General features: G+C 54.0%; 9 protein-coding genes across 9 annotated transcripts; 5 read left to right on the forward strand and 4 right to left on the reverse strand.

Annotated features, from left to right (window-relative positions):
- Positions 1-39: 39 nt before the first annotated feature.
- On the forward strand, positions 40-2394 carry GNI_007320 (nuclease domain protein; the record flags this gene model as incomplete). The annotated part of the gene is made up of 1 exon (XM_011130370.1): positions 40-2394. A coding segment is annotated over one exon (2355 nt), but the record flags the coding sequence as incomplete, so codon positions are not given.
- Positions 2395-2675: 281 nt separating this feature from the next.
- Positions 2676-5291, forward strand: GNI_007330 (hypothetical protein; the record flags this gene model as incomplete). The annotated part of the gene is made up of 2 exons (XM_011130371.1): positions 2676-3280; positions 3716-5291. 2 exons carry the CDS (start codon positions 2676-2678, stop codon positions 5289-5291), a joined length of 2181 nt encoding a protein of 726 aa, XP_011128673.1.
- Positions 5292-5639: 348 nt separating this feature from the next.
- GNI_007340 (hypothetical protein) lies at positions 5640-12880 on the reverse strand (the record flags this gene model as incomplete). Its single annotated transcript, XM_011130372.1, has 2 exons — positions 5640-12734; positions 12779-12880. The coding sequence occupies 2 exons, from the start codon at positions 12878-12880 to the stop codon at positions 5640-5642; spliced, it is 7197 nt and encodes a 2398-aa protein (XP_011128674.1).
- A 380-nt stretch (positions 12881-13260) lies between these two features.
- GNI_007350 (putative vacuolar ATP synthase subunit B) lies at positions 13261-14801 on the reverse strand (the record flags this gene model as incomplete). The annotated part of the gene is made up of 2 exons (XM_011130373.1): positions 13261-14651; positions 14693-14801. 2 exons carry the CDS (start codon positions 14799-14801, stop codon positions 13261-13263), a joined length of 1500 nt encoding a protein of 499 aa, XP_011128675.1.
- A 329-nt stretch (positions 14802-15130) lies between these two features.
- Positions 15131-16615, reverse strand: GNI_007360 (hypothetical protein; the record flags this gene model as incomplete). Its single annotated transcript, XM_011130374.1, has 3 exons — positions 15131-15260; positions 15526-15859; positions 15946-16615. 3 exons carry the CDS (start codon positions 16613-16615, stop codon positions 15131-15133), a joined length of 1134 nt encoding a protein of 377 aa, XP_011128676.1.
- Positions 16616-16938: 323 nt separating this feature from the next.
- Positions 16939-18711, forward strand: GNI_007370 (queuine tRNA-ribosyltransferase; the record flags this gene model as incomplete). Its single annotated transcript, XM_011130375.1, has 2 exons — positions 16939-18249; positions 18367-18711. The coding sequence occupies 2 exons, from the start codon at positions 16939-16941 to the stop codon at positions 18709-18711; spliced, it is 1656 nt and encodes a 551-aa protein (XP_011128677.1).
- Positions 18712-19090: 379 nt separating this feature from the next.
- On the forward strand, positions 19091-20503 carry GNI_007380 (hypothetical protein; the record flags this gene model as incomplete). The annotated part of the gene is made up of 1 exon (XM_011130376.1): positions 19091-20503. The coding sequence occupies one exon, from the start codon at positions 19091-19093 to the stop codon at positions 20501-20503; it is 1413 nt and encodes a 470-aa protein (XP_011128678.1).
- Positions 20504-20704: 201 nt separating this feature from the next.
- Positions 20705-23134, forward strand: GNI_007390 (hypothetical protein; the record flags this gene model as incomplete). The annotated part of the gene is made up of 1 exon (XM_011130377.1): positions 20705-23134. One exon carries the CDS (start codon positions 20705-20707, stop codon positions 23132-23134), a length of 2430 nt encoding a protein of 809 aa, XP_011128679.1.
- Positions 23135-23264: 130 nt separating this feature from the next.
- GNI_007400 (RWD domain protein) lies at positions 23265-24764 on the reverse strand (the record flags this gene model as incomplete). The annotated part of the gene is made up of 3 exons (XM_011130378.1): positions 23265-23746; positions 23967-24255; positions 24495-24764. 3 exons carry the CDS (start codon positions 24762-24764, stop codon positions 23265-23267), a joined length of 1041 nt encoding a protein of 346 aa, XP_011128680.1.
- Between the last annotated feature and the right edge of the window lie 491 nt (positions 24765-25255).

Consider the following 25255-nt stretch of genomic DNA (forward strand, 5'->3'; position numbering starts at 1 on the left):
CCGGCGTGCGTTGCGGAGCCGGACACGCGTGTGGGTGAGGAGGGTGCGGCTGAGGCGCGAGCGGCACTGCTGAGTCTGGCGTTGGGCAAGAACATCATGATTGAACCGTGTTCGGCGACTCCGGGGGCGGAGGTTACGACGGAGAAGTTGTCTTCGGCGGAGAATGGGGGTTGCGAAAAATGGGTAACGGCGAAGACGTCAGAAGGCGAGGACTTGAGCTTGCTGATGTTGCGGGGCGGGTACGTGGTGGTGGACGCGGCGACTGCGCCTGCAGCGAGGTTGGAGGAGTACCTTAGAGTGCCAGCGACGCGGCCGCCATGTGGTCCGGCGATAAAAGCGGTGAACTACGACGCGTCAGTGTTGGAAGAGAGTCGGACGGATCAATTGTGTGTGGTGGAGAAGGTGCTGTCAGGGACGGAGGTAGAATGTTTCGTGCCAAGTGCACAGACTTATTTGCGTTTAGGTCTGGCGGGATTGGAGGCTGCACGAGAGGAAGAGTGTGTGGAATTGTTAACGATGCGTGTGCTAGGTCGTCAGTTTAACTTGCGGTTAGTCGGTACGGTAGACGGACGCATTTATGGGGCCCTGTCCTTCCCCGAAGGTGGCCTGGTGGTCCGTACGGTGTTGGAGGTCGGATTGGGTAGGTTGCACGAGAGTTCGGCTCAGCGGTTGCGAATGGCCCAGCGTGCGGCACTTCAAAACGCCGTGGCGGAGGCCAAGAAGCTAAAAGTCGGTATCTGGCAGGCCACGGCAGGTGGGGAAGACGGAGCGACGACCGCAAGCAATACTCCTACGGCTCGAGACCTGGCCACGGTTGGCGAGTTTGACGCAAGACTCGCTGACGTCTTCGGCACGTCGAGCTTGTTGGTACTTGAGGGGAACCCGCAGACCGGTGTAATCACCCCATTCTCACCCCACCGTGCTGTCTACCTGTCCCACCTCCGCGGTCGTGCCGCCGGATGGCTAACACCTGCACGCGAGGCGATAAAAGAGATCTGCGGCACACGAAAACTTCGCATCAAAATCGACTACATGCGTTGCGCACAAAACGTTGACAACCCACCGAGGCCCTCCGATGACTACGGTCGCCTCCACTATGCCACCGTCATTGTACAAGAGCCTGGTACAAAGACGTGTCTAAATAAGGAACTACTCCGGCGGGGCTTCGCCCGCCTAGATCGACTCCAAAACGGAGCCGTGAAGACGTCATTGTATGAGGAAATGGAGCAACTCAGTCGCGACTCCACCCCCAATAACCAACCAGCGCCGAAGTTCAACGACTACATTGGTCCAGCTAATACAAGGCGCGCGCGACAGCTGTATAACTCACTTCGGAACGAATCCTGTCTTCGTATTTTCGTCGAGCGCGTGGTCACAGGCACCCGATACCGTGCCTACGTGCCCGGTTACGCGGCCATGATCTCTGTCTCCCTCTCCGGTGTCACGGCGCCGCAAGTGGCTAGACGAAATGTAGGTTTCGAAGATCCAGAAGATAAGCCGGCTGATGAACCGTTTGCGAACGAATCAATAGCCTGGGCCGAGCTGAACGTCAATTACCGTCCCTTCATGGCTCAATTTGTCAATTGTGACATGGGCGGTACCTTCTCGTCCATCCTCACACCGCCTGGAGCAAAAAAAGAAGGCACTAAAACCTCACTGTCCAGTGTCGACCTCGCCATCTCCGGCACTCCGCTTCAAGAAACCATGCTCCGTGAAGGTTACGCCATGGTCTTCGACCGCTTCCCAGGTCCCCACGCGGAGGAGTATTACAAGTTGGAGGAACGTGCCATCAGTGAGAAAAAAGGCATCTGGAGCTTGGAGGAGAATGTCATATACTTTGGTCGCAAAGAAGATGCCACCAAGACGACCGACGTCCTCGGCAACTGGGGAGACGTGTCCATTTCGCACTGCGAAAGCAGCAGCGAGGTTTATGTCCAGAAACACTCCCGCACCAACGACTTGCTGGACATTCAACGGACCATTGCCCGCGAGGCTGTGGCCACCTATAGCACCCAAAGCAAGACCGAACTCCCCGCGAAAAACAGCATTATTCTTGCCAAATTCGAAGGCGAGTGGTACCGCGCACGCGTGCTAAATGTCAAGTCAGGTCTAGGCAGCATCGAAGTCTTTTTCTTGGACTACGGCAACACCGCGGAAATCACGTCTTTAGACGACATCGCTGTCCTACCCACTGCCGTCAACGTCATTGCCTACCCACCTCTGGCCAGTCGCGTTGGTCTCGCCTATATAAAGAACCCTAGTATCGACCCAGGTAGTCTGGACAATGCTTGCGACGTGATTATGGAATTTGGCGAAGAACAAACCTGCCAGTGCGAATGCGTGGGGACTCTGGACACTGTTCCCCAAGTTCTGGCTACAGGAACGGCGCCTTAATTCACGATCGCATTCTGGAACTCGGCTTCGCCAAGCTGCAGCCTCGGTATAGCACACGAAAAAGCCAGACCACGCCGCTGCTGAAACGCTTAGGCGAAATAGAAGCTGAAGCACGCGAAGCACGTATCGGGATCTGGGTTCACGGCGACGTCGGTGACACTGATGACGAACTCTAGGTTATTGTCACCTATTTTTTTCTGCGACCATTGTTTGTGGCCAAAGATCTTAACCGGGGAATCGCACCAAAGATCTTTGGGCTTACTTAAAGTCAGGTAGCGGTAATGTCGGATTCTTCTTCGGCGCCAAATGAGCAGAAGGTTATGCTGGAATTCCATCGGACGGTCTTGTCATTATGGAGCGACTTGATATTAAGGTATTATATGGGAGCCGAAATGAAGAAAGGACTCATATTCCAGGCAGACGGATCCGCGTCTTGCCTAACCATGAGGGCTCTGGATGGGATGGGATGTGACCTACTCAATATCTCATGTGAGAATCCCGCAGGAACCAGTCAAGACCCGGTTTGCGAGCTCAATTTCGAATCGGCATGCCACTGTCCTACAATGATGAAACCTTTCCTCACCAAATATCTCAGAGTGCCCCCCATATATAGTTGCAGTACCAGACTAGTTACTCCCAGACTGTTAATCAAGACCATTCTCGACAGCGGGTACGACCTACAAGATGACTTCCAAACATTTATGCAAGATTTCAATCTCAATGAACTTGAAGTCGTCAATCCACTACTCATACGACCTGAAAACTATGTCGCTCCAAGATACCATATATCACTACTGGATCTGTTGGGACTAACCAACACCAATCCGGCGGTTCTAGCGGTTCAAATACCAGTTGGTCAATGCACTCTCAATACATATTTCTTCACGTACGTACATATGTTAATTGACCCACACACTTCATCTGTCCTAACCGATCTTACCCGTCAGGCTCCCCTCCCAGCCCTCAGGCTCCCCTCCCCTCTCCTCTCCTCTCCTCTCCTCCCCAAACTGCTTCCGTTCTCTGCAAATGCTCTCCAGGTTCCTCGTTATTTTTGCACTGGTCGCTGGATTCCTAATATACTATCCAGTACGTTTCTGGAACATCCGACGGAGGCGAATGAAGCGAGACTGAGTCCCAGACCCGGAGTACGTGAACGGAACGGGCTGCCGTCCTGGTCGGTAGTCCGCTATTCGCCTGACGCCTTTATAGACGGCGCAGCACACACACGTGTGCTAGGGGGATACTTGGGGGACGCATTTGGGAGAAATGCGTCTCGGGGGTTATCCAGGGTTTTTGGCGATATTAGATAGATGTTAAATAGGGGAGATACGTTTACCGCTGCCGAAGCTGAGCCGGTGAACATCGAGGTGAAGAAGCTCAAGGGGGCGGTTTTGGTCCATGAGCATTATACTGTGATTCCCTCGACTCACTTGTTTCTTCTACGCCACCACGAGTTTGTGACGGATCGAGCGAGGTTGCACAAAATCCTTTTGTCGAATGAGAAGTTTAGTCCCGTGTTGAACGGCGGGGACCGGTTGGTTAGTGGAGAGCGTCAAGTGGCTGGCGTAGAGCGTCAAGTGGTTGGCGTAGAGCGTCAAGTGGTTGGCGTAGAGCGGCAAGTGGTTGGCGTAGAGCGGCAAGTGGTCGGTGGAGAGCGGCAAGTGGTTGGTGGAGAGCGGCAAGTGGTTGGTGGAGAGCGACAGACGAGTGGTAGCAGTCGTCAAGTGAGCAGCAGCCGGCGAGTAAGCGGAGGAAGTCGGCAAGTGAGTGGTGGAAGTCGGCAAGTGAGTGGTGGAAGCCGACAGGTGAGTGGAGATCGGCAAATAAGTGGGAATATATACGATCCGGATGCCACGTTGCTCATCCAGTTTGAGGACGACTTGGCTAGTTTATCTAGCAGCGCCACGGAGTCTACGTCCGTATACGACCAGAGAGTGTTATGGGCCGTTACCACGGATCGGCAGGCGGAGGGCGTGGGTGGCTACGAGTCCGTCAGTAGAAGGCACTGGGAGGACAGTGGAACAACGGAGCAGATTAAGCTCAGTATGATGCGGCCCATTCCTTTGGGGTATCTCGCTCCGCTCTCCCCCGCGTCTGTCCGAGTCTCGGTCGCAGTTGCGGTGCAAATTGCGCGGGCTTTGGACAAGTATTTGAGATACGGCGGATTCTGGAAAGGCACTTACTCAGCAGTTCAGGTTAAGTGGCCCAACGACCTGGTTTGCTGTAACTCCACCCATGTGCCACCTGGTCGGGTTTCCCGTCCGCGAGGTCTGCTCTCCTCCACTTCCTCCCTACCTGCCGCTAATGCGCCAGGACCAGGACCGGGTGCTTCCGGTTCTGGTTCGAGTCCCGCAACCAGTTCTGGTTCGAGTCCCGCAACCAGTTCTGGTTCTGGTTGCCAGGGCCGACTAATTGAGACCTATAAGAAACTCGGTGGCGTCATTGCCGACCCCGTGCCTTACGGCACCTCCTCGCTCGTCATTGACCCCTCGAATGAGCTCCACACGGTCTCCCTCATGGACAAAACCATGGACACACGCGCCCAGGCCTACGAATGCTACATGTGCATCTCAACCGGACTCAATGTCAACTCTGTCCCGGAAGGGCTACGGTCCATCGCCTGCTGCTTGAAGGATTTAACTTCCGTCCCTCTAGACCTGCAGGAGATACAAAACGCCGTCGTGGCTGCTCTAGTCGAACCCATGAACCTCGCCGACCTCCAATCTTGGGCTGAGACACAAAAGGCGTGGGCTTTCAAAAATCGAAGAATTACTTGTTACGACGAAAAACACTCCATTATTGACCAAGGCCTACTACTCAATATCGATCTCTGTGCAGGCCAACTAGTACTAGATCATGGCGTGGTTCAACCTAGATCCGTCGCCATTATAGACTGATTGACGCCCAAAGACAAGTCGACGCCCAAAGACAAGTCGACGCCCAAAGACAAGTCGACGCCCAAAGACAAGTCGACGCCCAAAGACAAGTCGACGCCCAAAGACAAGTCGACGCCCAAAGACAAGTCGACGCCCAAAGACAAGTCGACGCCCAAAGACAAGTCGACGCCCAAGACAAGTCGACGCCCAAGACAAGTCGACGCCCCATCCTAACTTAGATCCATGACAACTGAATACCTATGTCCGATTGGACATTATAGATGGGACATTATAGATCGCAAGCTGCTGATGCCTGATCCCTACCTTGACCCGAGCTTTCCAAGTTTGACTTTCATGTTCACCAATTTTTTAGAAAGCCAATCTACCTTCAAGACTTTCGCCTGTGGCCCGTTCGATGGTGAGAGTCATAGCACGTGCAAAGGCATTGACTTCGGGGTCTGCGTTATCGAGCATGTGGACGACGAGTTTGAGGGTATCATTGAGTACTGGGAGCAGCGCGACGCCGAGGGTTGCCCAGGCCTGGTGTAGCACACGTGCAACAGCCAGTTTGACGCGGGGGTCTTCCGAGTCCAGTAGCTTTTCCAGCAGTCGGTCGTATGCCACCCCGAGCACAGACGTGTCCTGACTGGCCACCCCGAGCGTCTCGATGATTGCGAAACGCAGGTGCAGCAGCCAGGCTTTGGCCGTCTCCACGTCTTCGCTTTCCGGGTATACGCCAATATAAGAGCCCGTGGCCGCGAACCGGTCGAAGTGTCGGAAGACATCAAAGGCGCGCGCGAACTCGTCCATCAAACTGGTGCTAACGGCAAACGGCTGCGACGCCATACCAGATACCAACTCACGTGACTCATTCAACGCGCGACAACAGTCGCCCAAACACATCAACGCAGGCACGCCCACTTCCAACCAGTACCAGGACCGTGAAGTAGACTGCGAAGTAAGCTGCGATAGGGACTTACTTGCAATCTCCTGCCTTGTGCCTCGTCGTTTTTTCTTGGGACTGCTTCCCTGAGATGTTCCCGTTTTGAAGCACTCGACAACGTTAGCATTGCAGCGTCGGAGGATGCTGAGCATGTCGTCTTCCGCTTGCCAAATGCTACCACCTATCACCAAAGCGCCGCCGGTTTTAGCGGCGGTGCTGTAGATTAGGCAGAAGAGTCGCGCGATAAATAAGGTTTTGGGCGTTACCGTCTCACCGCCGTCCAATCGCGACCCGAGACAAGCGTCTGCGCCGCAACGCGCGGCCGTGAGCACCGTGGCCATGGCCTTGCCGATGGCCGTGGGTCCTAGTTTGAGCAGTAGCCGCGAGAAGAGGTAACAAACCGCGTCCTCTACCTGCGCCAAACGCGTGTGCGCTGCCAACGCGCTTACGTCCTGGTGGTCTGTAGCCGCCAGCCGCTCGTCCACGCGCTTGATCGTGGCCAGCTCCAAGGTGTCATTTAGGTCCGTCTCCTCGGGCATCCGCAAGTTCCCAAATAACGTCGGGTGCGCCTCCATCAACTTCCCACCATACACTTCGGCCACCTGAGCCTCCAGACTTGCTCGGCCGCGTCGCTTTCGCTTTCGGTCCTCGTCACTTCCATCCCGCTGCCCCTTCCTCGCGTCCGCGTCTCCCGAGTCCACGTCTTGTTCCAGACGGGACTCGAAGACGGAACCGAGGAAGCCACAGGTCAGGGCAACTAGGTTAGTGAGCGCATCCTGGAAGGGCGCAAGTTCATCGGGTTTGCAGCGCGAAATGACAAAGGCCAGCGAACAGAGAGTATTTACGGTTTCGCACTCACCCTCCTCATCACCTTCTTGGAGTTGTGTGAGCGAGCGTTTAAGCTGCGTCGCTGCACCACGAACAATCACGTCCAACTGGCCCTGGCTCGTCAAATGAGCAATTGCGACTGCAAATACCTCCAGCACGTCGGCGTCTCCAGCGGCGGCTTCGCCGCCTGTCGTGATCAAGGCTCCACCTCGCGCACCGAAACGCTCAACCAGCCTACGACCCAGTTGCCGCCGCACGCGCACCAACTGCTTCCGAAATTCTTCTGACTGCCGTGCACCGATCGTTTGCTGCACTCCTTCCCAGAACCCGCGTACGGAACTCACACTCCGTCCGGCTGCGTGCTGCAAAGTCATTAAGTGCTGCGGACACCACAAGACCGCCTGTAACAACTGGTCACTTCCGGATTGGACGCTGCCACCCTCCCCCGGGACGGGGACGCCAGCCTCTAACAGGGTGGGGCCCACGCCGCAGATGAGGGCGAGCACGACCTCCCAAGGCGAGTGACGTCGGGAATTCGCGAGTTGTTGTGCACGCACGTGCGGCAGGGCATCCAGGACATGATCGCGGAGGTGTTGTGTGATGTGCTCGATATAAGGCAGGAGTAGCGAGCCATCCAGCGCGAGCGAAGTGAGGGCCAGTGGCAGCGATAGCGGCAGGCGGGAGGGCAATTGGGCGAGGAATGGCAGCCAGTCGGAGAGTAGGACGGACGTGAAGGGGCTGCAGACGACCAGTAGTGTCAGGAACACAAGCGTATCCATGGCCGCCGTGTCCAAGGCCACCGCGTCTTCGGCCACCGCGTCTTCGGCCACCGCGTCTTCGGCCACCGCGTCTTCGGCCACCGCGTCTTCGGCCGCCGCGTCTTCGGCTCCAGATAAACTGGTATGAATAATAACCTTACCTTCGGCCAGAATGCGTTGGCAATACTCCTCGCCCTTATCACTGAGCAGTGTCCGGAATTGTGAATTGTACACCGTCGATTGTGGATATACGAAGTCCGGTACACCTTCTAGCATTGTGCTCGTCAAGAGCGATACCCAGGAAGTAATGAATGCTGAGTACAGCTTCGCATCTGCACGCGCGCGTGCGTGTTCATACACACTCAGTGGGAACCCGAACGGCGGCAAGTCCTGGAAATCACGCTTCATCGCGCGGTCCACAAACTGAAGCCATAATGTCAACTCTGCCGCTCGACCCGACCGCCGCGTTAATAACAAAGATGGCCGGAATCTGGCCACGACCAGGCACAAATAATCATCCGATACGCCCGGTCGTACCGCGTTCTTTAACACTGCAATGTTGCCCAACACTCCGCAAAGCGACAGACTCTCGTGCACCACTGCCTCCGCACTCGTCGCCAAACGTCCCTCCGCAACCGACTTGAGCCGATCTACCGTACCCATCGCCGGGTCCAGCAACACTCGCTGACCCAGATCTGTCCAGCTTTGCTTCTCTTCTTGCAAAGCTAAACGTTCCTCCATACCTTCCTCCATTCGTTCCTCTTCCGCTCGTACTTCTTCGAGCTCCTCCACTTCTTCGCAAAGAATACTCGTAACCGTGTCTAGACAGCTGCCGATGGCGCCCAGGGTCTGTTTAGCGGCGGCGACGAGTGCTTGACAGAAACGGCGTTGGTCGATGATGCCGAGGTCACTTTCGGGTTCGATGTTGATGAGGTTGATGTATTGTTGGAGGAGCGCACGTAGTACGAGAGCGACAAGCTGTTCCCGTTTTTCGTCAGTAGTCATGCTCGCCAAAGCGGCGACTATACGGGAAATAGCTGCGACGTTGGGAGCGAATTCGAGACTGAGTAGGCGCTCCTCTTCGGAAGCGAAGAGGGCGGCTTCGTCCTCAGCCATTGCGCTCATGTCGACTCCGCCACCGGCATGCCATTCGTTGCGCACACGTGTGCGATACTCGTTGCTGGGTGCACTGAGTGCCTGTAGCGCCCATTGTTCACCGCGCTTCTGCACACAAAGGTCCACCAACGTCCGCCACGTCGCACTAGAGGTAGAGACAGGGCCTAGCAACCGTTCGCCAAACTGGCGCACAGCGCTCGCACACGCGTGTGTCAAAAAGTCCGGAGAACTCGTTGTCCGCTGAACCACCGCTGAAGCCAACATACGTACACTAGCCATCGGTAGCTGCGCCGCCAAATATCCGAGAAACAACCACTGCTGCACATTCGCGTCTTCACTCGCACGCACGTGCTCCAACGCAAATTGGACCACGGGAATTGGTTGCTGCGACCTATCCACCAAAACCAACTCTACGTCCGGCACCTGCAACGCCGCCGCCAGGAATGAAACGATCAACGACATACGCGGGAAGGCTGCGCTCTCCACCACCCTCGAAGCCTGCAACAGTAACCGCTTCGCCAGCGACTGCCGAAGAGTGGCCGCCTCGGCCCCCAGTGCGACTAACGCTGCGATCGCAAATTCCACGTACAAGGCGTTCGACTCGGTCCATAACGAACGGGACTCTCTTGTGGACTTGGACTGGGACTTGTTGGACTTGGAATTGGACTGGGACTTGGTCTTCTTGCCCTTGCCTGCTGGCGAGGCTGCCACCGCCTCCTCGCCAGCCGTCCCTTCGCCAGCCGTCCCTTCGCCGGCCGCCTCTTCGCCCCAAACGAGTTGCTTGAGGAGCGGGCGGCCGAGAGCGACGTGGCAAAAGGAGACAACGAACTCCTTGATTTGCGGCGCCACGCTTAAAGACTGGCCGCCGCTGAGTTCGCCGCCGCTGGCGACGCCGCCACCGGCGACGACGCGTGTGTGCTCGGAGCACATGTGTGCGTGCAATGCGTCCAATTCGGCTTGCATAACGCGCGGGTCGCCGCAGACGTCGCCATCCTGTGCCACCAGCCAGTTGCCCAAGAACTTCTGGAAGGCCAAAAGACGAGGCAGGTACCGAGCCACGGCGGGACCCTGCAGGGCGCTCACAGATGCTGCTGCTTCCGCGTACATCGCCAGAACTCGAACCACCGTACCTTCGGTCACCGGAATTGCCAACACAGTCAATTCACTAAGACATCGGGCCATAACCTCCTCCACCTGCAGCCCAACTGGCTCCACCTGCAGCCCAACTGGCTCCACCTGCAGCCCAACTGGCTCCACCGAGCCAGCTGACCCCACCGAGCCAGTCAGTAACTGCGAACCAGCCTGGTGCTGAAGAGACAAGACCAAGCAGTACAACAAGGACAGAGCACCGTCTGCCGACGACAGATAGAACTCGACCGCGGCGGCGCTCACACGATCCCCGACAATCACGCCTTCAGAGCAAGTCCGCGATTGCCGACTCACTAACTGGTCCAAGGACAACTGGTCCAAGGACAACTGGTCCAGGGACGTCTCCACTCGGGCCTCACCCTTTCGAGTTTCGTCACTCTTCCGGGCTTCGTCATCCGCGAGATCGAAGGGTCCCCGAACGCCGAAGGGAGAGACCGAGGGCACTTTGACTGACTGAATCAAGGTCATCAGCTCCGGTGGTATGGTGCCAGAGGATGAGTTCCGGGCCATGTTTAGAACATTGAGCACCACATTTATCACGTGGCTATTTTTCTGTTCCGCTTGGCGCCTCAGCAGTTCCTTCAGGACGTTGGCGACGCAGCTGGCACTCTGCGATTGACTGCCCACCGCAACGAGTGTGGAGTGCGTCATCTGTTGGCCGCTTTCCGGCGAGATCAGGAGCTTCTCTTCGTAGTGCCCTTCGACATATTTTGCCACGACCCGCAACTTGGTCATGATGTCATGATAAACCGGGAGGGCGAAAGCCATTCCACTGAATTTGTCCACAACGGCAGGCAAGCCTGGCTGTTCCAGAATCCAGGCGCCAAAGGTTTTTAAGACTACCTCATCACCGAACGCCAAAAGTGGCCAGAAGCACGCGTTGTCGGTTGATTCAAGAGTGGCAACTTTTCCCTTTATCTTTGCCCCAATCAAGAGCTTGGCTGCGACGTCCAAGGGAGTGTTACGAGTCGCGAGCAAAGTCATAATCGAGCGGCTGTCGTCAGTTACAAGAGTACGCAGCACATCTCGCAGCCGGTGACCAGAGGTGTTGGCTTGCACTAGCGTGTCCATGTCCGAGACGAGGTCGTCGGCAAAGCCCACGCACCGGCCGATGACAGAGCGGAGCATGCGAAGACGGTGCGATTCAGAAAGCTTGGGACCCACCGCCACCACAATGCGTTGCAGATCGCCGACTTTGATGGTCTCAAGACCCTCAGATGCGGCAGTCAACAGTGTGTCTAGCACTTCGGCGTCTCCGTTCTCTCCTGCCGCCTTAATGACGGTTTCGGCGAGCATCGTGGACCTAACAGCCTTTCTATCGTCAACAATTGGTATGCTGTGCAGACCAAGCTCGACAAGTAATTTTCCCTTGTTGCCAATGGCCTGCAGAGCAAACGAAGCCAAAGCAGGAGCTTGGCAAGCGTTCAAAATAGTAGAAAGCGCTGCCACTTCGTCTATGTGAAATAAGTCACAAAGAAACGGCGGCAGTCCTGCGAGCAAAATGTTCTCAGGTGTGTGACAGATGGGAACAGCTTCCATCAAGCAAGAAGTGAAGACCAAAGTTTCTTCCATCATTTGCTCAACGAAGCGTTTGCGTAATAGCGATAACTCAGCAATAAAACCTCGGCCATCCTTCAGCAGCGAGGACAAGTCTAAGGCGCTTTCTTCATCCGCCTCGGCATTGGTGAGCATTAATGATCTCAGGATAATGATTAAAGTAGAAAAGTGCTCTTGAGTTGAAGTTCCGGAATCGTGTGCTCTTCGTAATTGACGCATCGCACACGAAAATATCTTTGAGATATATGGCGTCATCAACTCGGTTACTGTAGATGATAAGAAGGGCAAACCCATCTGTTCCGACTCCTCTTTGAACAGAACATATCGACTGAATTCTGAGCGGGGTAATGGCTCCTTTCTCTTAACATCATCGAACTTAATGATCTGCCGACTTAAAATCGCTCCAAAATTTTCGCTAACCCGATTCAAATCGGAATCGAATCCTTGCTGTTCAATAAGTGTGAGGAATTCATTAAGTAATTTATCCATAACTAACCCATTCAATTTAGCTCTCGAACAGATGGCTTTAGTCACAGTTGTAGCCAGATATTGTAATGCTGGGTCCTTGGATCCCAGAGCGTTTAGCTTCGAGACAATTGAAACTAAATCCATGATGAATCTGTCGTCATTGAAAAGCTTAGTAGGTCCATTATTGACAGTCTCTTGTATGAATAATTGAAGAAATAGTCGATGGGTTCGGGAATGTTGACTGTATCGGCTTGTATTCATACAGATGGTATTCTTCTCTAATATATCCATAGCAAAAGAACATAGACGGTATAGCAAGGCTGGACAGGAACTACACAGCTTAACTAAGCTCTTCATGCCGACAGGTAATCCTGACTTCTGTACTGAAGTAATCCAGGCAGTCTTGTAGGAATTAATATCACATGCTACCACTTGACACATCCGAACAAAAATTGGCCGATTATGGAATGGAATAGCCAATGCAACCATTTCAAATGCCAGCCTTTCTTGAATGAAAAAAGCACGACACAGATACTCCAACACTTGCAAACCTTCTAAGGTAACCCAACGGTCTCCTAAAACTCTTATAAAGTCACGCGTTACCGAATCAATCTCATTCAACTTTTCTTCTCTTACAGTTTCTAGCTTCAAAGGCCGACCTTCTCGGAATAGACTTCCATAAAACAAACTGTACTCTGATAAACGTCTATCTGTAGAACAAAGCCTATCCAAAGCGGCAAGACCTTGCGATGCAATAAATTCTCTAATGGAAACAACCCGTAGTACATCATCTTATCACAAACCCAACAGTCATAAACCCAACAGTCATAAACCCAACAGTCGTAAGACTAGTAGTCACAAACAGTAGAGCTGGTTCGTCAGGGGTGTGTGTTTCGTCAGGGGTGTGTGTTTCGTCAGGCGGTGTGTGTTTCGTCAGGGGTGTGTGCTTCGTCAGGTGTGTGTGTTTCGTCAGAGGCTCGGATAAGCTGGCAATTCGCTTGATTCTGGTCAGAGATAGATGTGTTGCTTACAAGCTGTGGGAGTTGGCCTCTACAATGCCATAAAGCAAGGTTCCCTGCTTGGTCATTGGTTTATTGCCGTTAAAATCGAGTGCGGCCCTCGGGCAGGATAGAAAAGACAGAAACACTTGTTGGTTGGAAAAAAGAGAAGTTTAGTGACCGGACTTCTGTTGGTACTTCTCTCTGGAGTAGTACTGGTCCAGAAGTTCCTTTTTGATTTTCTTGAGCATGTCTTCTGGGAAAGTTCTAAGTAGTTCCCAGGCGATGTCGAGAGACTGGAAAATATCTCGGCATTCGTAGGGTCCTTGTGCTAGGAAGCGTGTTTCGAACTTGTCGGTGAATTCGAGGTAGAGTAGGTCATCAGCGCTAAGGGCCTCTTCACCAATGACTGCCTTCATAGCGCGGGTATCCTGGCCAATGGCGTAGTTGGAGTACATTTGGTCAGACACTGCAGGGTGGTCCTCGCGGGTGAAGCCTTTGCCAATACCGGATTTCATGAGACGGGATAGCGAGGGCAACACATTGATGGGTGGGTATATCTGTCTATTATGTAGACCTCTATCCACAAAGATCTGACCCTCTGTAATATACCCGGTTAAGTCCGGAATAGGATGAGTAATATCATCGTTAGGCATCGTTAGAATAGGGAATTGTGTAATGGATCCGTTACGTCCATCAACACGACCAGCGCGTTCATATATAGTTGAAAGATCAGTGTACATATAACCAGGATAACCACGACGACCTGGCACTTCCTCTCTGGCTGCAGATACCTCACGAAGAGAATCGGCGTACGATGACATATCCGTCAAAATGACAAACACGTGTAGATCACGCTCATACGCAAGGTACTCAGCAGTAGTCAACGCAATACGAGGAGTAACAATACGTTCGACAGTAGGATCATTAGCCAAGTTTAAGAACAAGCACACACGTTCCATCGATCCATTCTCCTCGAAGTCTTGTCTAAAGAAACGTGCCGTTTCCATGTTAACACCCATAGCACCAAATACCACAGCAAAGTTCTCATCGGAATGATCCAACACGTCCTTGCCCTGTACTAAACCTGCCTGACGACATATTTGGGCACCCACTTCATTATGTGGCAGACCTGAAGCAGAGAATAATGGGATCTTCTGCCCACGAACAATAGAGTTCATGGTATCAATAGCAGAGATACCTGTCTGAATCATCTCTTTCGGGAATGTACGACAAGCAGGATTAATTGAGGAACCATTTATGTCTAACAAATCCTGAGCTAACACCGCACTGCCCTTATCAATGGGCTTTCCAGACCCATTAAATGTCCGTCCAAGCATATCCTCACTCACTGGCATCCTCATCACGTCACCTGTGAACTCCACATGACACGATCTATTATCAATTCCACTAGTGCCCTCAAAAACTTGCACCACCGCCTTATCACCATTCACTTCCAAAACTTGACCTTCACGCACAGAACCATCACCAAGAGTTATTCTAACGATCTCAGAAGACATAGGGAACTTGACATGATTCAAGATTACGATAGGACCTTCCACACCTAAAAAACTACAACTGTGAGTGAGTGAATGTGATACATACCCTTCACCGTTGAGTAGTCCAATCGGGGCTTGACGTAGTAGTCTCGTGTCACGGCCGCGCGGTGCGCTACGGCCACGCTGCCCTGATCTGTCTGCTTCCCACCGGCCATAGTTATTTACTCGTCACTTCAAAATTAAAAACCTTACCGCACACGTGCGACGTGTCAACCGCGCGTATCAAAGACCTATAAAGTGCACCACTAACCCAGATCTCCCGCTAATCTGTCATCAAAAGGTTTCAGGCACAGGCCCACCCCATTTGGCCGTCATCCTGCCTGGCGATTCTTATTTTGCCCGCAACACACTCCGGAATGACGATCCGACTAGGCGTAAAAACTTCCAGTGACGCTTTCTCGGCCAACTCCCTGGGTTCTCAAGTCGATGAAACGCTTCGAAAAAGCACGACCCACATGAAGTCGGCCACCAAAAATTAGTGACATCACCACCGGAGCCAAAACTTGTCGCTCCGCTTCACTTGGAAAATTAAAACTTGTTGCTGAAGCGGGAGAGCCCCCTTACTCTCGGCATGGAAGAACCGATCGGCAACATATCGTTCTTCTTTCTCCGTCCTGCACAAGGTACTGTTGTACTTCCCACGCCGTGGCGCTTATCACCCCGTACCGGACGTGACTCTCCCCGTAATGTGACATCCCCCTTTCCGGTTGTGCCCCTTTCCGGTTGTGCCCCTTTCCGGGTGTGACATTTTCCCAACATTTTCGTGTGTGGCAGGGTACCAGGGAGTGGACTGCCTTACGTGTGAGGGCCTTACGTGTAAGCAGGCAGGACCCGACGGACGCCAAGGCTATTCCCACCCCGCCAGCCGCAGCAAGGTACATAACTATGTGGGGAGTCGTCCCGTTGATCCGGATTTTTTCTTTAGCTTCCTCTTCTCTCACTGGCTCACCGTCGTCTCTCACTGGCTCACCGTCGTCTCTCACTGGCTCACCGTCGTCTCTCACGGGCTCGCCATCACGACCCACTGGCTCGCCTCCGTCGTCAACCATCTCTTCGTCGGGCTCCCGTCTCTGGGGAGCCATGTCTTCTTCGTCTTCCTCTTCCTCTTCGTCGTCGTCGTCGTCCTCCTCAAACTCGTCATCATCCGGGGGGCGCGCACGGCCATTGTCCTCCTCGGGGGCCTCCACGATTCCAACCCCCTCCGGGCCTTCTTCTGAGATGTGAGTGGTGGAGTCAAACCGAAGTGGAGTGAAACCGACATGGAGTGAAACCGGAGTGGAAAGGAAGGGAGCTTCTTACCATTGTCAGGATGATCTCTTCTTTCAAGAGGCAAATCTTTATTGGCTGCGGCATCGTTCACCGCCTCGCGAGCCGGCTGGTCTCGTCTACGTCTCGCCCGCGCGGCAAATTGCGCTCCGAGGTCTCCGCCAGCAAAACGTCTGCGCCCCGCCTGGTTGTCGTCAAAGTGGACAACGCGCCTCGGGCCACTCTCCTGGCTCACAGCCTTTAACAAGCCGGCTTGCAGCCCACCTTCCAGCCCAGATCCCAGCCCGGATTGCAATCTCGGTGGGCCAGCTTCCGGCCCACCCATCTGGTGGTTCAGCGCCTGCATTTCCTGACGAAACCCCATAAGCTTGTCGTTGTAAAGAGGAGGTCCGCGGTCCGCACCGACCGCCATGCCATTGCCGATCGCCACGTCATTGCCGACGGCCACTAGACCGTTGTCTGCCACTAGGCCGTCAGCAACTGGGGGGCCGTTAGCAGCTGGGCCGTTCGCTGCTAGGCCGTTCTCGATGTCGGACTCCCGGTAGGACTCTGCGTCGGGAATTTCGAGAGCCGGCTGCTGCGCAAATTCTCGTGACGGTACAGGTGCGGGTTCGAAGCTCGCTGCCACAGGAGGCGCCTCCTCCCGCCCGTCAAACAGCCACAAAGCGCTGGCACTCGCAACGGCGAGTGTCAATCTCAACATACAAAAATTAGCTGACCAAAATTCGGCTCTTCATACAAGCCAGCAATCTTGGGAGAGGAACCATCGACGTAACGCTGGTCTCTCCCTCACCTAGGCTCTGCAATAATAGACTGAACCGGGACGGACTCTACCACGGGCGGACTCTACGCATTAATGGGATGAACAACTTAAGGGAAGCGAGCAAACGGTAGCGAAGGACCACTACACCGCGACCACTGAAAGCTTCCGACCCTCTCGGCAGCGGGTTTCCGGGCCGAGCAGGCTACTCAGAATTAAATTCAACGTGGCGCTGGCCAGAAAATATTCCAGCCGGTCGCAGAAGAATGCCCGGCCCATATAAACGTTCTCTTGAGGACGCAGGATGCCCCCAAAAGGGATGCCCCTTGGACGCGTCGGAGGAGCGGACTATTACGGAGGAGTCGGTAACGGGCGCGGCGCCAACAGGCGTGGCGCCCGTGGGCATTGAGAGAGCCAAGAGACGACGCTCCGATTTTCCCCCAAATGTCCCGGAGGAGTGCGAGAAGACGGCTGTTTCACCGATGACGGTCACGCCAGCCACGGTCACCCCGGCGTCGGTGGTTACTTCGGACACGATCACGCCAGCGACGATAGTTCCGCGGGATGTCGTGCCGGTTTGTTCGGTGTACAAGGGACGGGCGTCGTCGTTTACGTTGCGGATGGTGGACGGTCGTGCGCGGCGGGGCACGTTGGAGTTGCCGCACGCGCGTGTGGAGACGCCTTGCTTCATGCCAGTGGGTACGAACGGGCCAATGAAGATGATTTTGTCGGAGAGGATGGAGAGGTTGGGCCCGTCATTAATGTTGAACAACACATACCACTTGGGTGCTCGGTTAGGTCGGGAGTTGTTGACTCATTTTGGCGGTACACACACGATGATGCAATGGGACGGAGGACTGTTAACGGACTCCGGTGGATTCCAGATGGTTTCATTACTTAAGCTGGCACGGATAACAGAAGAGGGTGTGGAATTTGAGCACCCCAGTACTCGAGAGAAGATGTTGCTTACACCGGAAGAGTCAATTGCTATTCAGAACGCAATTGGTGCTGATGTTATGATGGCTCTAGATGATGTTATTTCAGCTGTAGATGACGATCGGAAACGTTTCGAAATTAGTGTGGGACGAACCACGCGATGGCTCCATCGTTGTATGGCGGCTAACGCGCGACCGGACGAGCAAAATCTTTGGGGCATCGTTCAAGGTGGGCTGTACGCCGATCTGCGAGAAGAAAGTTTAAAACAGCTCCGAGACCTTGACCTACCCGGTTTCGCTATTGGTGGCCTTTCAGGGGGAGAATCTAAAGCCCAGTTCGCTGAAATGGTCGAACTCTGTACCCGTAGATACGGTCAGGGACTTCCCGAACACAAAAGCAGGTATCTCATGGGCGTCGGATACCCTTTGGACATTGTCGTCTGTGTCGCACTTGGCTGCGACCTTTTCGACTGCGTCTTTCCCACACGTACCGCACGCTTCGGAGTCGCTCTCGCCGACGAAGGACACATCCGACTTAAAAACAATGCCTACCGCACCGATCCCAGACCCGTTGACGAAACCTGCGACTGCTACATGTGCCAACACTTCACCCGCGCCTTCATTCACGCTACCATCGCCTCCGTAAGCACACACTGCACACACACATGGATGTGCGCCCTCGTGCTTGGTCACCCACTTATTGTATTACTGTGGTGACACACACATGTGTACTTGCTGCTAACTCACAATTTATTGCAGTCACCATCAACGTTGAGCATGATTTCCGAACATAATATTCGCTACTTACATAATCTGGGCGTTAGGATGCGCACCGCCATCGAACAAAAGAACTACTCTGGGTTCGTCCGTGATTTCCTTGCCAAGCAGTTTCCCCCCGCGGAGGACCGGTTCCCGCCCATTTGGGTCCGTGGCGCACTCAGGCAGGTCATGCCCGAAGTTGAGTCGTGGTACTCTTGGGACTCCCTGACCCCTGCACAGATCGAAGCGATGCAGAAAGACGAAAAGTGCGGCAGCCATTCGCACACGGAATTCCAACCGCGCTGCACTGCTGCAGTTGAAGGCGACGCGGGCAACCAGTCCTGATTATCTGGTCGCCATGCACTGTCTAGACTCTCTAGTCGTCGCCACGTCGGCCTGGAGACCAGACGACATAAGTGGAAACGACGGCGTAAGTGGAAACGACGGCGTAAGTGGAAACGACGGCGTAAGTGGAAACGACGGCGCAAGTGGAAACGACGGCGCAAGTGGAAACGACGGCGCAAGTGGAAACGGAGTTGCATGTCTTAGATCTAATGTCCAATGGGACCAGTACGTATGGGGGTCAGAGTGGGTGGGGGTCAGTGGGTGGTACGTATGCGGTCAGTGGGTGGTACGTATGCGGGTCAGTGGGTGGTCTTGGCAGGTTGCGATGTCGGAAGAGGGTGGTTTTCTGATAAAGGAGTTTTTTAAGTAGTCTCTGGAAATGGTGGACCAGATGCGTCGCATGATGAGCCAGTATGTGCAGAGGAATTCGATAGACGTGGAGCGGTTGTTGTCTGTGAACGGCGAGGGGGCAGAGGAAGAAACCCGGCAGCCAGGATTGGGCCCTTTTGTCGGTACGAAGAAGGAGGGTGCGAGTCTGAGAGAGAAGCAAGTGTTGATGCGTGCTCGTCATCAGCGGTCATTTGCGGCGATGCTGATGGGTGCCCGGAGAGACCAAAAGGTGGAAGAGATGAAGGCTGCGTCGGTGCCGAAGGGCTCGTTTGAGGAGAAGAGTCGTAAGTCTGAGGTGGCTGCCAGTATTAAAGACCTCAAGTTACCTTGGGGCGTTTACGACAGCACATCGTTCTTCTGTGCCTGCGCGGCGTGCATCTCGAACCGCGAGACGCAGATCAAAGCGGACAAGTGGTGGTTGGCTGGAGAGAAGGACCGAGCCCTTTCGTACACATTAAAACCCTGTCTGCGACTACTCCCCATTTCTCATAACAGCATTGCACGCCGTAAGTACAGACCCCGTCTGCCCAAAAAGGTCGACCACAAAGCGGCGTTGTGGAAGGCAATTGACGGGGTCGCCTTCAACGAAGATTTCGGCGGTGAGACCGCTGCCAGCAGTCCCGAACCGGGAAAGGCCGCGCCCTCAAGAGCTGTGCTTTCCACTAGAAAGAGCATCGATCATGATATCGACGGCTACGAGACGATCGACCGTGCAATCGAACGCACAGAGGCGCAGCTGCGACGCATGGTAGGCAGTGCTGACTGGACGGCGGAGGTGGTCGTTATTGTAACCTCGCTAACCACAAGCCGCGAGAGCTACCAAGAGTCGTATCGCCTCCTCCGATTCTTTGAGGCCAAGGGTGTAGACCACATCGCGGTTGACGTCAATGGAGATATTGGACACGACTCCGTGGACTACAAGCTACTCAGAAAGTGGCACAACGAGGAAACCCTACTCGTTGACTCCAACAAACTCGCCGACAAGGTCACGCTGCCGATTGTTGTGCCCCAGGTTCTCATCGACGGCGTTCCCGTCGGACCTATTGATGAAATCATGTCCCTCGAAGACGAAAACGATTTGGACTATATCCTCGCGCAAGCGGCCTGTCCAAACTGCCTGGTAAACCGACGCGCGTCCGCCGGACACTGCAGCAGGTGCTCTGCTCTATTCAGGAACCTCATTTCACTCAAATATTTGACTCCTCCTGAGATCAAACTCCTACTCACCAGAAGCGAGAAGAACGCCTATCATATCAAAGCACCGACTCCCTACGACTGGGAGAAACGCAGGAGACAACTCGGCATCCGGTCTGGCAACGAGGACGCATCCACTTGGTTCAAACCCGATTGTTTGGCCAAGTACGGCCACCCTTCGCCGGGATTTTGTGTTGACTTCAATTGATCACAACGCAGGTATTTTCCTTTTGTTTTTTTGTATCGCGGCACAGAGCCGAAAACTATGTCTAATTCCAGCGCAGCACACGCGTGTGCACACGCCCCAAGTACCCCTATGCATGTACGTTGGATCGCCATACAGTTTCTTTGGGCCACTCGCGTAGAGGGCGACGAGCCCAGCTTGCATAATGGGGCATCCTTTCCTGGAATGTCCGAACCTGAGGTTCCTACAGCGCCTGAGAAACCCAAACCCGTAGGGAATAGAGGATCTGGCTCCCAAAAGGCTGGTAGCGCCGAGGAGGTTGCTCCCTGGGAAAGCGTAGTGAAATTCCCGGCCATACCTCGTTGTCCGCTAACAACGTGGTTGGGTGATGCTTTTTGGGATCCCTTAAGGCAGAAATGTATACACCTGAACCGCGCAAACCAGACACTGCCGCACACTGCTCCTTGTCCCCCGGGCAGTGGTAGACGAGATGATGAATTGACTTGCCGGGGACGAATCGAAACAGGGTTTCAGATAAAATGCAAGCATGCTTGGGATGTGGTGCCGGCAAAGCCCTATTATGCCAACGAGGACTACCAATGCATTCAGGTCTTGGTTTACGACGCCATGCGTCAATTCCGTTGTCCGAAAGGGTTTCAGCTGAAGAAGTTGTATGACAGGACAGGTTACCGGATTGAATGGTTCAAGTACACGTGCGTGCAGAAAATGTCGATCCCCGCTCACGTAGTAACGTTTGATCCCCTAATCATCTCCAACTGCGTTTACGTCAGTGGCGCACCGAAACTGAAGGACCACGACCTGGACCAGATTTCCGACGAGGAAGTACTGGACGACTACGACGACGACCTAGCGTCGTCGACTGCATTTACTCCGCGAATGAGGTCAGAACAAGGCGCGGAAGGTTTTGAATCGGACCCCACCACTTCAGCGCCGTGGAGTGCCGATGGCAGTAGCGTAGACCGCAGCGGTAACGCTTCGGGCTCTGGCGCTTCGGGCTCTAACGCTTCGGAGCCGAGTTTAGGGCGAAAAAGTTTGCAGCCAAAAGGGATGGAGGAGGATCGGTTCATTGACGGTTCGGAACGGCGTGCTGCGGATCGGAGTCCGTATTACCGGTACCTGCACAACAACACTTACGCGCCGTTGGACCAGTACAACTTTTACGGCGACCCTTATGGTCGCATCGACCGGGACGGCCACGTCCAGACGTACGGAACGGGCCAGCTTGCGGGAGGGCAGCCACCCCGACGAAGCCAGATCCCTGGGGCTCAGGGCCGAGGGGGTCAGAGTCGTGGGCGTGGCGGCGAGTGCACAGTGACAAAGACGCAGCAGTTGGTATTGTGTGATTATGGTGACAGGTTGATGTGGAACGATGAGCGGGAGCAATGGGACTGTGTAGGGAAGCGTTGGGTGAAGCCGGATCCGGACCCATCGGGGTGCAAGAAGGGACACTACTGGAGCAACGAGTTCATGGGTTGCATCCAAATGAGGGCATACAGTCCCCCACGGATGTGTCCGGACGGTGTGGAAGGACACGTGTGGGAGCGTGAAGGAGGCGCTCGCCGTTACAGTCGTGGACCCCGCTACCGTGATGTAGCAGCCTCCTATCCCCCGGAGGCGAGCGCCACGAACCTAACTGCTCTCAACGATCCTTCACTAACCACGACCCGGGCACCGGCTACAACCCCCGCGCGGCGTGCCCCCAATCCCCCTCCCTCGAGTCCGACGGCTTGGCAGAATCAGGACACACAACCCAGCACTGGCGGCCAGGCACGACACCGTCGAACCCAACGTCGCAGCGAAGGGGCCCCCGGCATCGGCATCGATAGCGAAGCTGCCGACGGCTCCGATCCGGAAGAGCTCCAGTCCCCTGGAGCGGGTTCTGGTCCTGGTCGTTTTGGCTTTGATCCTGGTCTTGGTCTCCCTCCTCGTCGGGCGGGTGGTGGTGAAGATGATAGCGGATCGGGATTGCGGCGGGTGGAGTTGTCACCGAGTGTGTTGCTGGACTCTGGTCGCGGGGGCCGGCGGGGTCGCGAGACCGGCTATTCGGTAGAGGACTTTGCGGGTACGGGATTTGATCCATTCCGCTTAGAGGAGGTTCGGTTTGCACACGGTGTGGCGGCAAATAACCGTTGCTACATCGATTCAGCATTAGCGGACACAAGTTACTGTCCGCATGGGTATTGGTTGGAGCAATACCATCGCGACCCAGCGCCGTTGTGCATTCAGGAGTTGGTCTCGGAACCGCTCTGGGACTGTCGTGGAATGGGAGACACGTGGGGGTTGGAGGCGGAGCTGGTCCACGAACACGGTGAGACCGTCTGTCTGTTACGCTGGGATGCACGCCAAGCTGTATCGGTGCCTGAAGCACTCACCAAACGGCAAAAAAAGAACGCCCTTGCACTCGCCTCCAAAAGCGGTATGAACTTGGCCCAGTACGACCAAACCGCTGACACCATGGACATGTGGCTTCTCGGTAAAGATATACACAACAGCGGCAAGGAAAGCTGGGATGCTGCCATTCGTGCTGCCCTACAACTCCTTAATCCCCACGACACCTTCAGCCCGTATACCGCGCCCCTCACTCAAGGCGGCTTTGAAGTCGCCGGCCTCTCCGGACCCCAAGGCGCCATTTAGACCCTTGGGTGGTCCATCCCCTTGGGGGTCCATCCCCTTGGGGGTCCATCCCCTTGGAGGTCCATCCCCTTGGAGGTCAATCCCCTTGGGGGTCAGGCTTGCTTCAGGTCCACGGCACGGTGGATACCGGTTACATAACTTCCTGGCTGGCGAGTGCGGGTTCCTCCTTGACCTGGCCGCTGGTGAAGAGTTGTTTACCCGTTGGCCTGGAGTCCACGAGGTCTACGTCCTTCCACTTGCCTGAGTTGATCATTTCGTGTTTGAAATGCGCTTTCCACTCTAAAAACTGCTGCTCCGTGACGCGGTAGTCCGGCTGCACCACCTCCTTGTCAGCAAGACGGCCTGCATCTGGGTCGACATCACTGTCGCTGTGATCGCGGTCGGAAGACGAGTCGAAACATGGCACTTCGATCACGTTCTCAAGAACCTTGCTCGTGCCACTAGCCCCCTGCATTTTGTCGTGCACCGACAGGATCTCCGTGTTATGTTCCTGTAAATACGTGGTCAACTCCGTATATAGGTCATATAGCATTTCGAAACCCTGGTGCGTCTCCACTAGATTATTTACCAGACCACGAATCTCCGATCGCCGCACATCGTCAATATTTCTCTCTACAGATAGACGGCCATACGTGTGTTCTACGTGGCACACAAGTGTGTTCTACGTGGCACACAAGTGTCTGCTACGTGGCACACACGTGTGTTCTACGTGGCACACACGTGTGTGCTACGTTGTAACATCGTGTATGTTGTAACATTGTGTATGAATTATATTCAGTGATGAATGCTGTGTATTGTAATGCCAGTTGTTGTGATGATGCCAGGTACTTACCGTTCAAGTAAGATATTTGTGGAACTGTATCCGGATAGTTCTCCAGGCCGGATAAGGTTAGAGTTACTTGGACAATATTATGCTCCGGGTTTCCGGGATACGGTACCAGAGGCAGTGTTAAGGTGCCGTCGTCTTTTGCTTGACATGAAAAGTCTTCGAATATCGTCTTAATGGATTCTATTTCTGCTGTTAAGGTATCATTCATTTTATATAGGGAAAAATCCGCGGCCTTGTCAGCAACGGCCTTGTCAGCAATGGCCTTGTCAGCAATGGCCTCGGCATTGAACCTCTAGGCAAAGCATTGGAAGTTTAAAGGTGTTCCTCGAGCATGAGTTTCTTATATAATTGGTCAGAGTCGGATGCTGAAAGTTGTTTGACTTGACGAATTGATTTGTTCAAGAAGTCTCTGAAAGAGACTAATATTGAGGCAACATATACAGTATATTTGTCGAATTGCTTATTTCCTATTCTTTCATCTGTTTGAAGTCCACGAAATTCCCAAACCATCCAAATCCTGGATTCCCTTACGGCTCTTGTAATGCCTTTGGGTGGAGTTAGAAGTAGCTTAACTGTCCACTTGCCAATGTTATTCTTCCTTATTCGACAGGTATGAATGTGTTTACATACCCACGCAGCATACACCCTCTCTTCCAGTGTAGCCAAGCTTTCACTTAACACAACTTGAATTATATTATGGGCAGCATTCTTTACAATATGAACTCTTTCACTCGGTCTCAATAGATAACCCACTAGACTGGATGACCGCGCATCCGTAGCCGTACAAAGCCAGCGGTACATTATACTCCTCAGGTATAAATGACCTGCTATCGAACAGTCATGAGCCAAAGCACTCTTCTGTCGATCATTCAGCTTTTCCCTCAAAGCAAACGGAATCTGGACTCCTAACAACACATTTAATCCTCTCAGTCTCTCGTTTTGATCCGCTGCCCGTGACAGTAACCTCTCTAACTTCCTCCAACGAATGTCACTAGGAAGTATGAGCAAATCTCGAAACGACCACCTCAACAAATCTAGAAAACATTAATTCAGATACAATGGTAGGGTGATAGTAGCCGCTAATGTGCCCTCAGAACTGTGTAAAGTAAAGTGACGGACGGTGTATAGTAAACTGACGGACGGTGTATAGTAAAGTGACGGACGGTGTATAGTAAAGTGACGGACGGTGTATAGTAAAGTGACGGACGGTGTATAGTAAAGTGACGGACGGTGTATAGTAAAGTGACGGACGGTGTATAGTAAGTGACGGACGGTGTATAGTAAAGTGACGG

This window comes from Gregarina niphandrodes (assembly GCF_000223845.1).
Source record: "Gregarina niphandrodes unplaced genomic scaffold scaffold00001, whole genome shotgun sequence".
NCBI lineage: Eukaryota > Apicomplexa > Conoidasida > Eugregarinorida > Gregarinidae > Gregarina > Gregarina niphandrodes.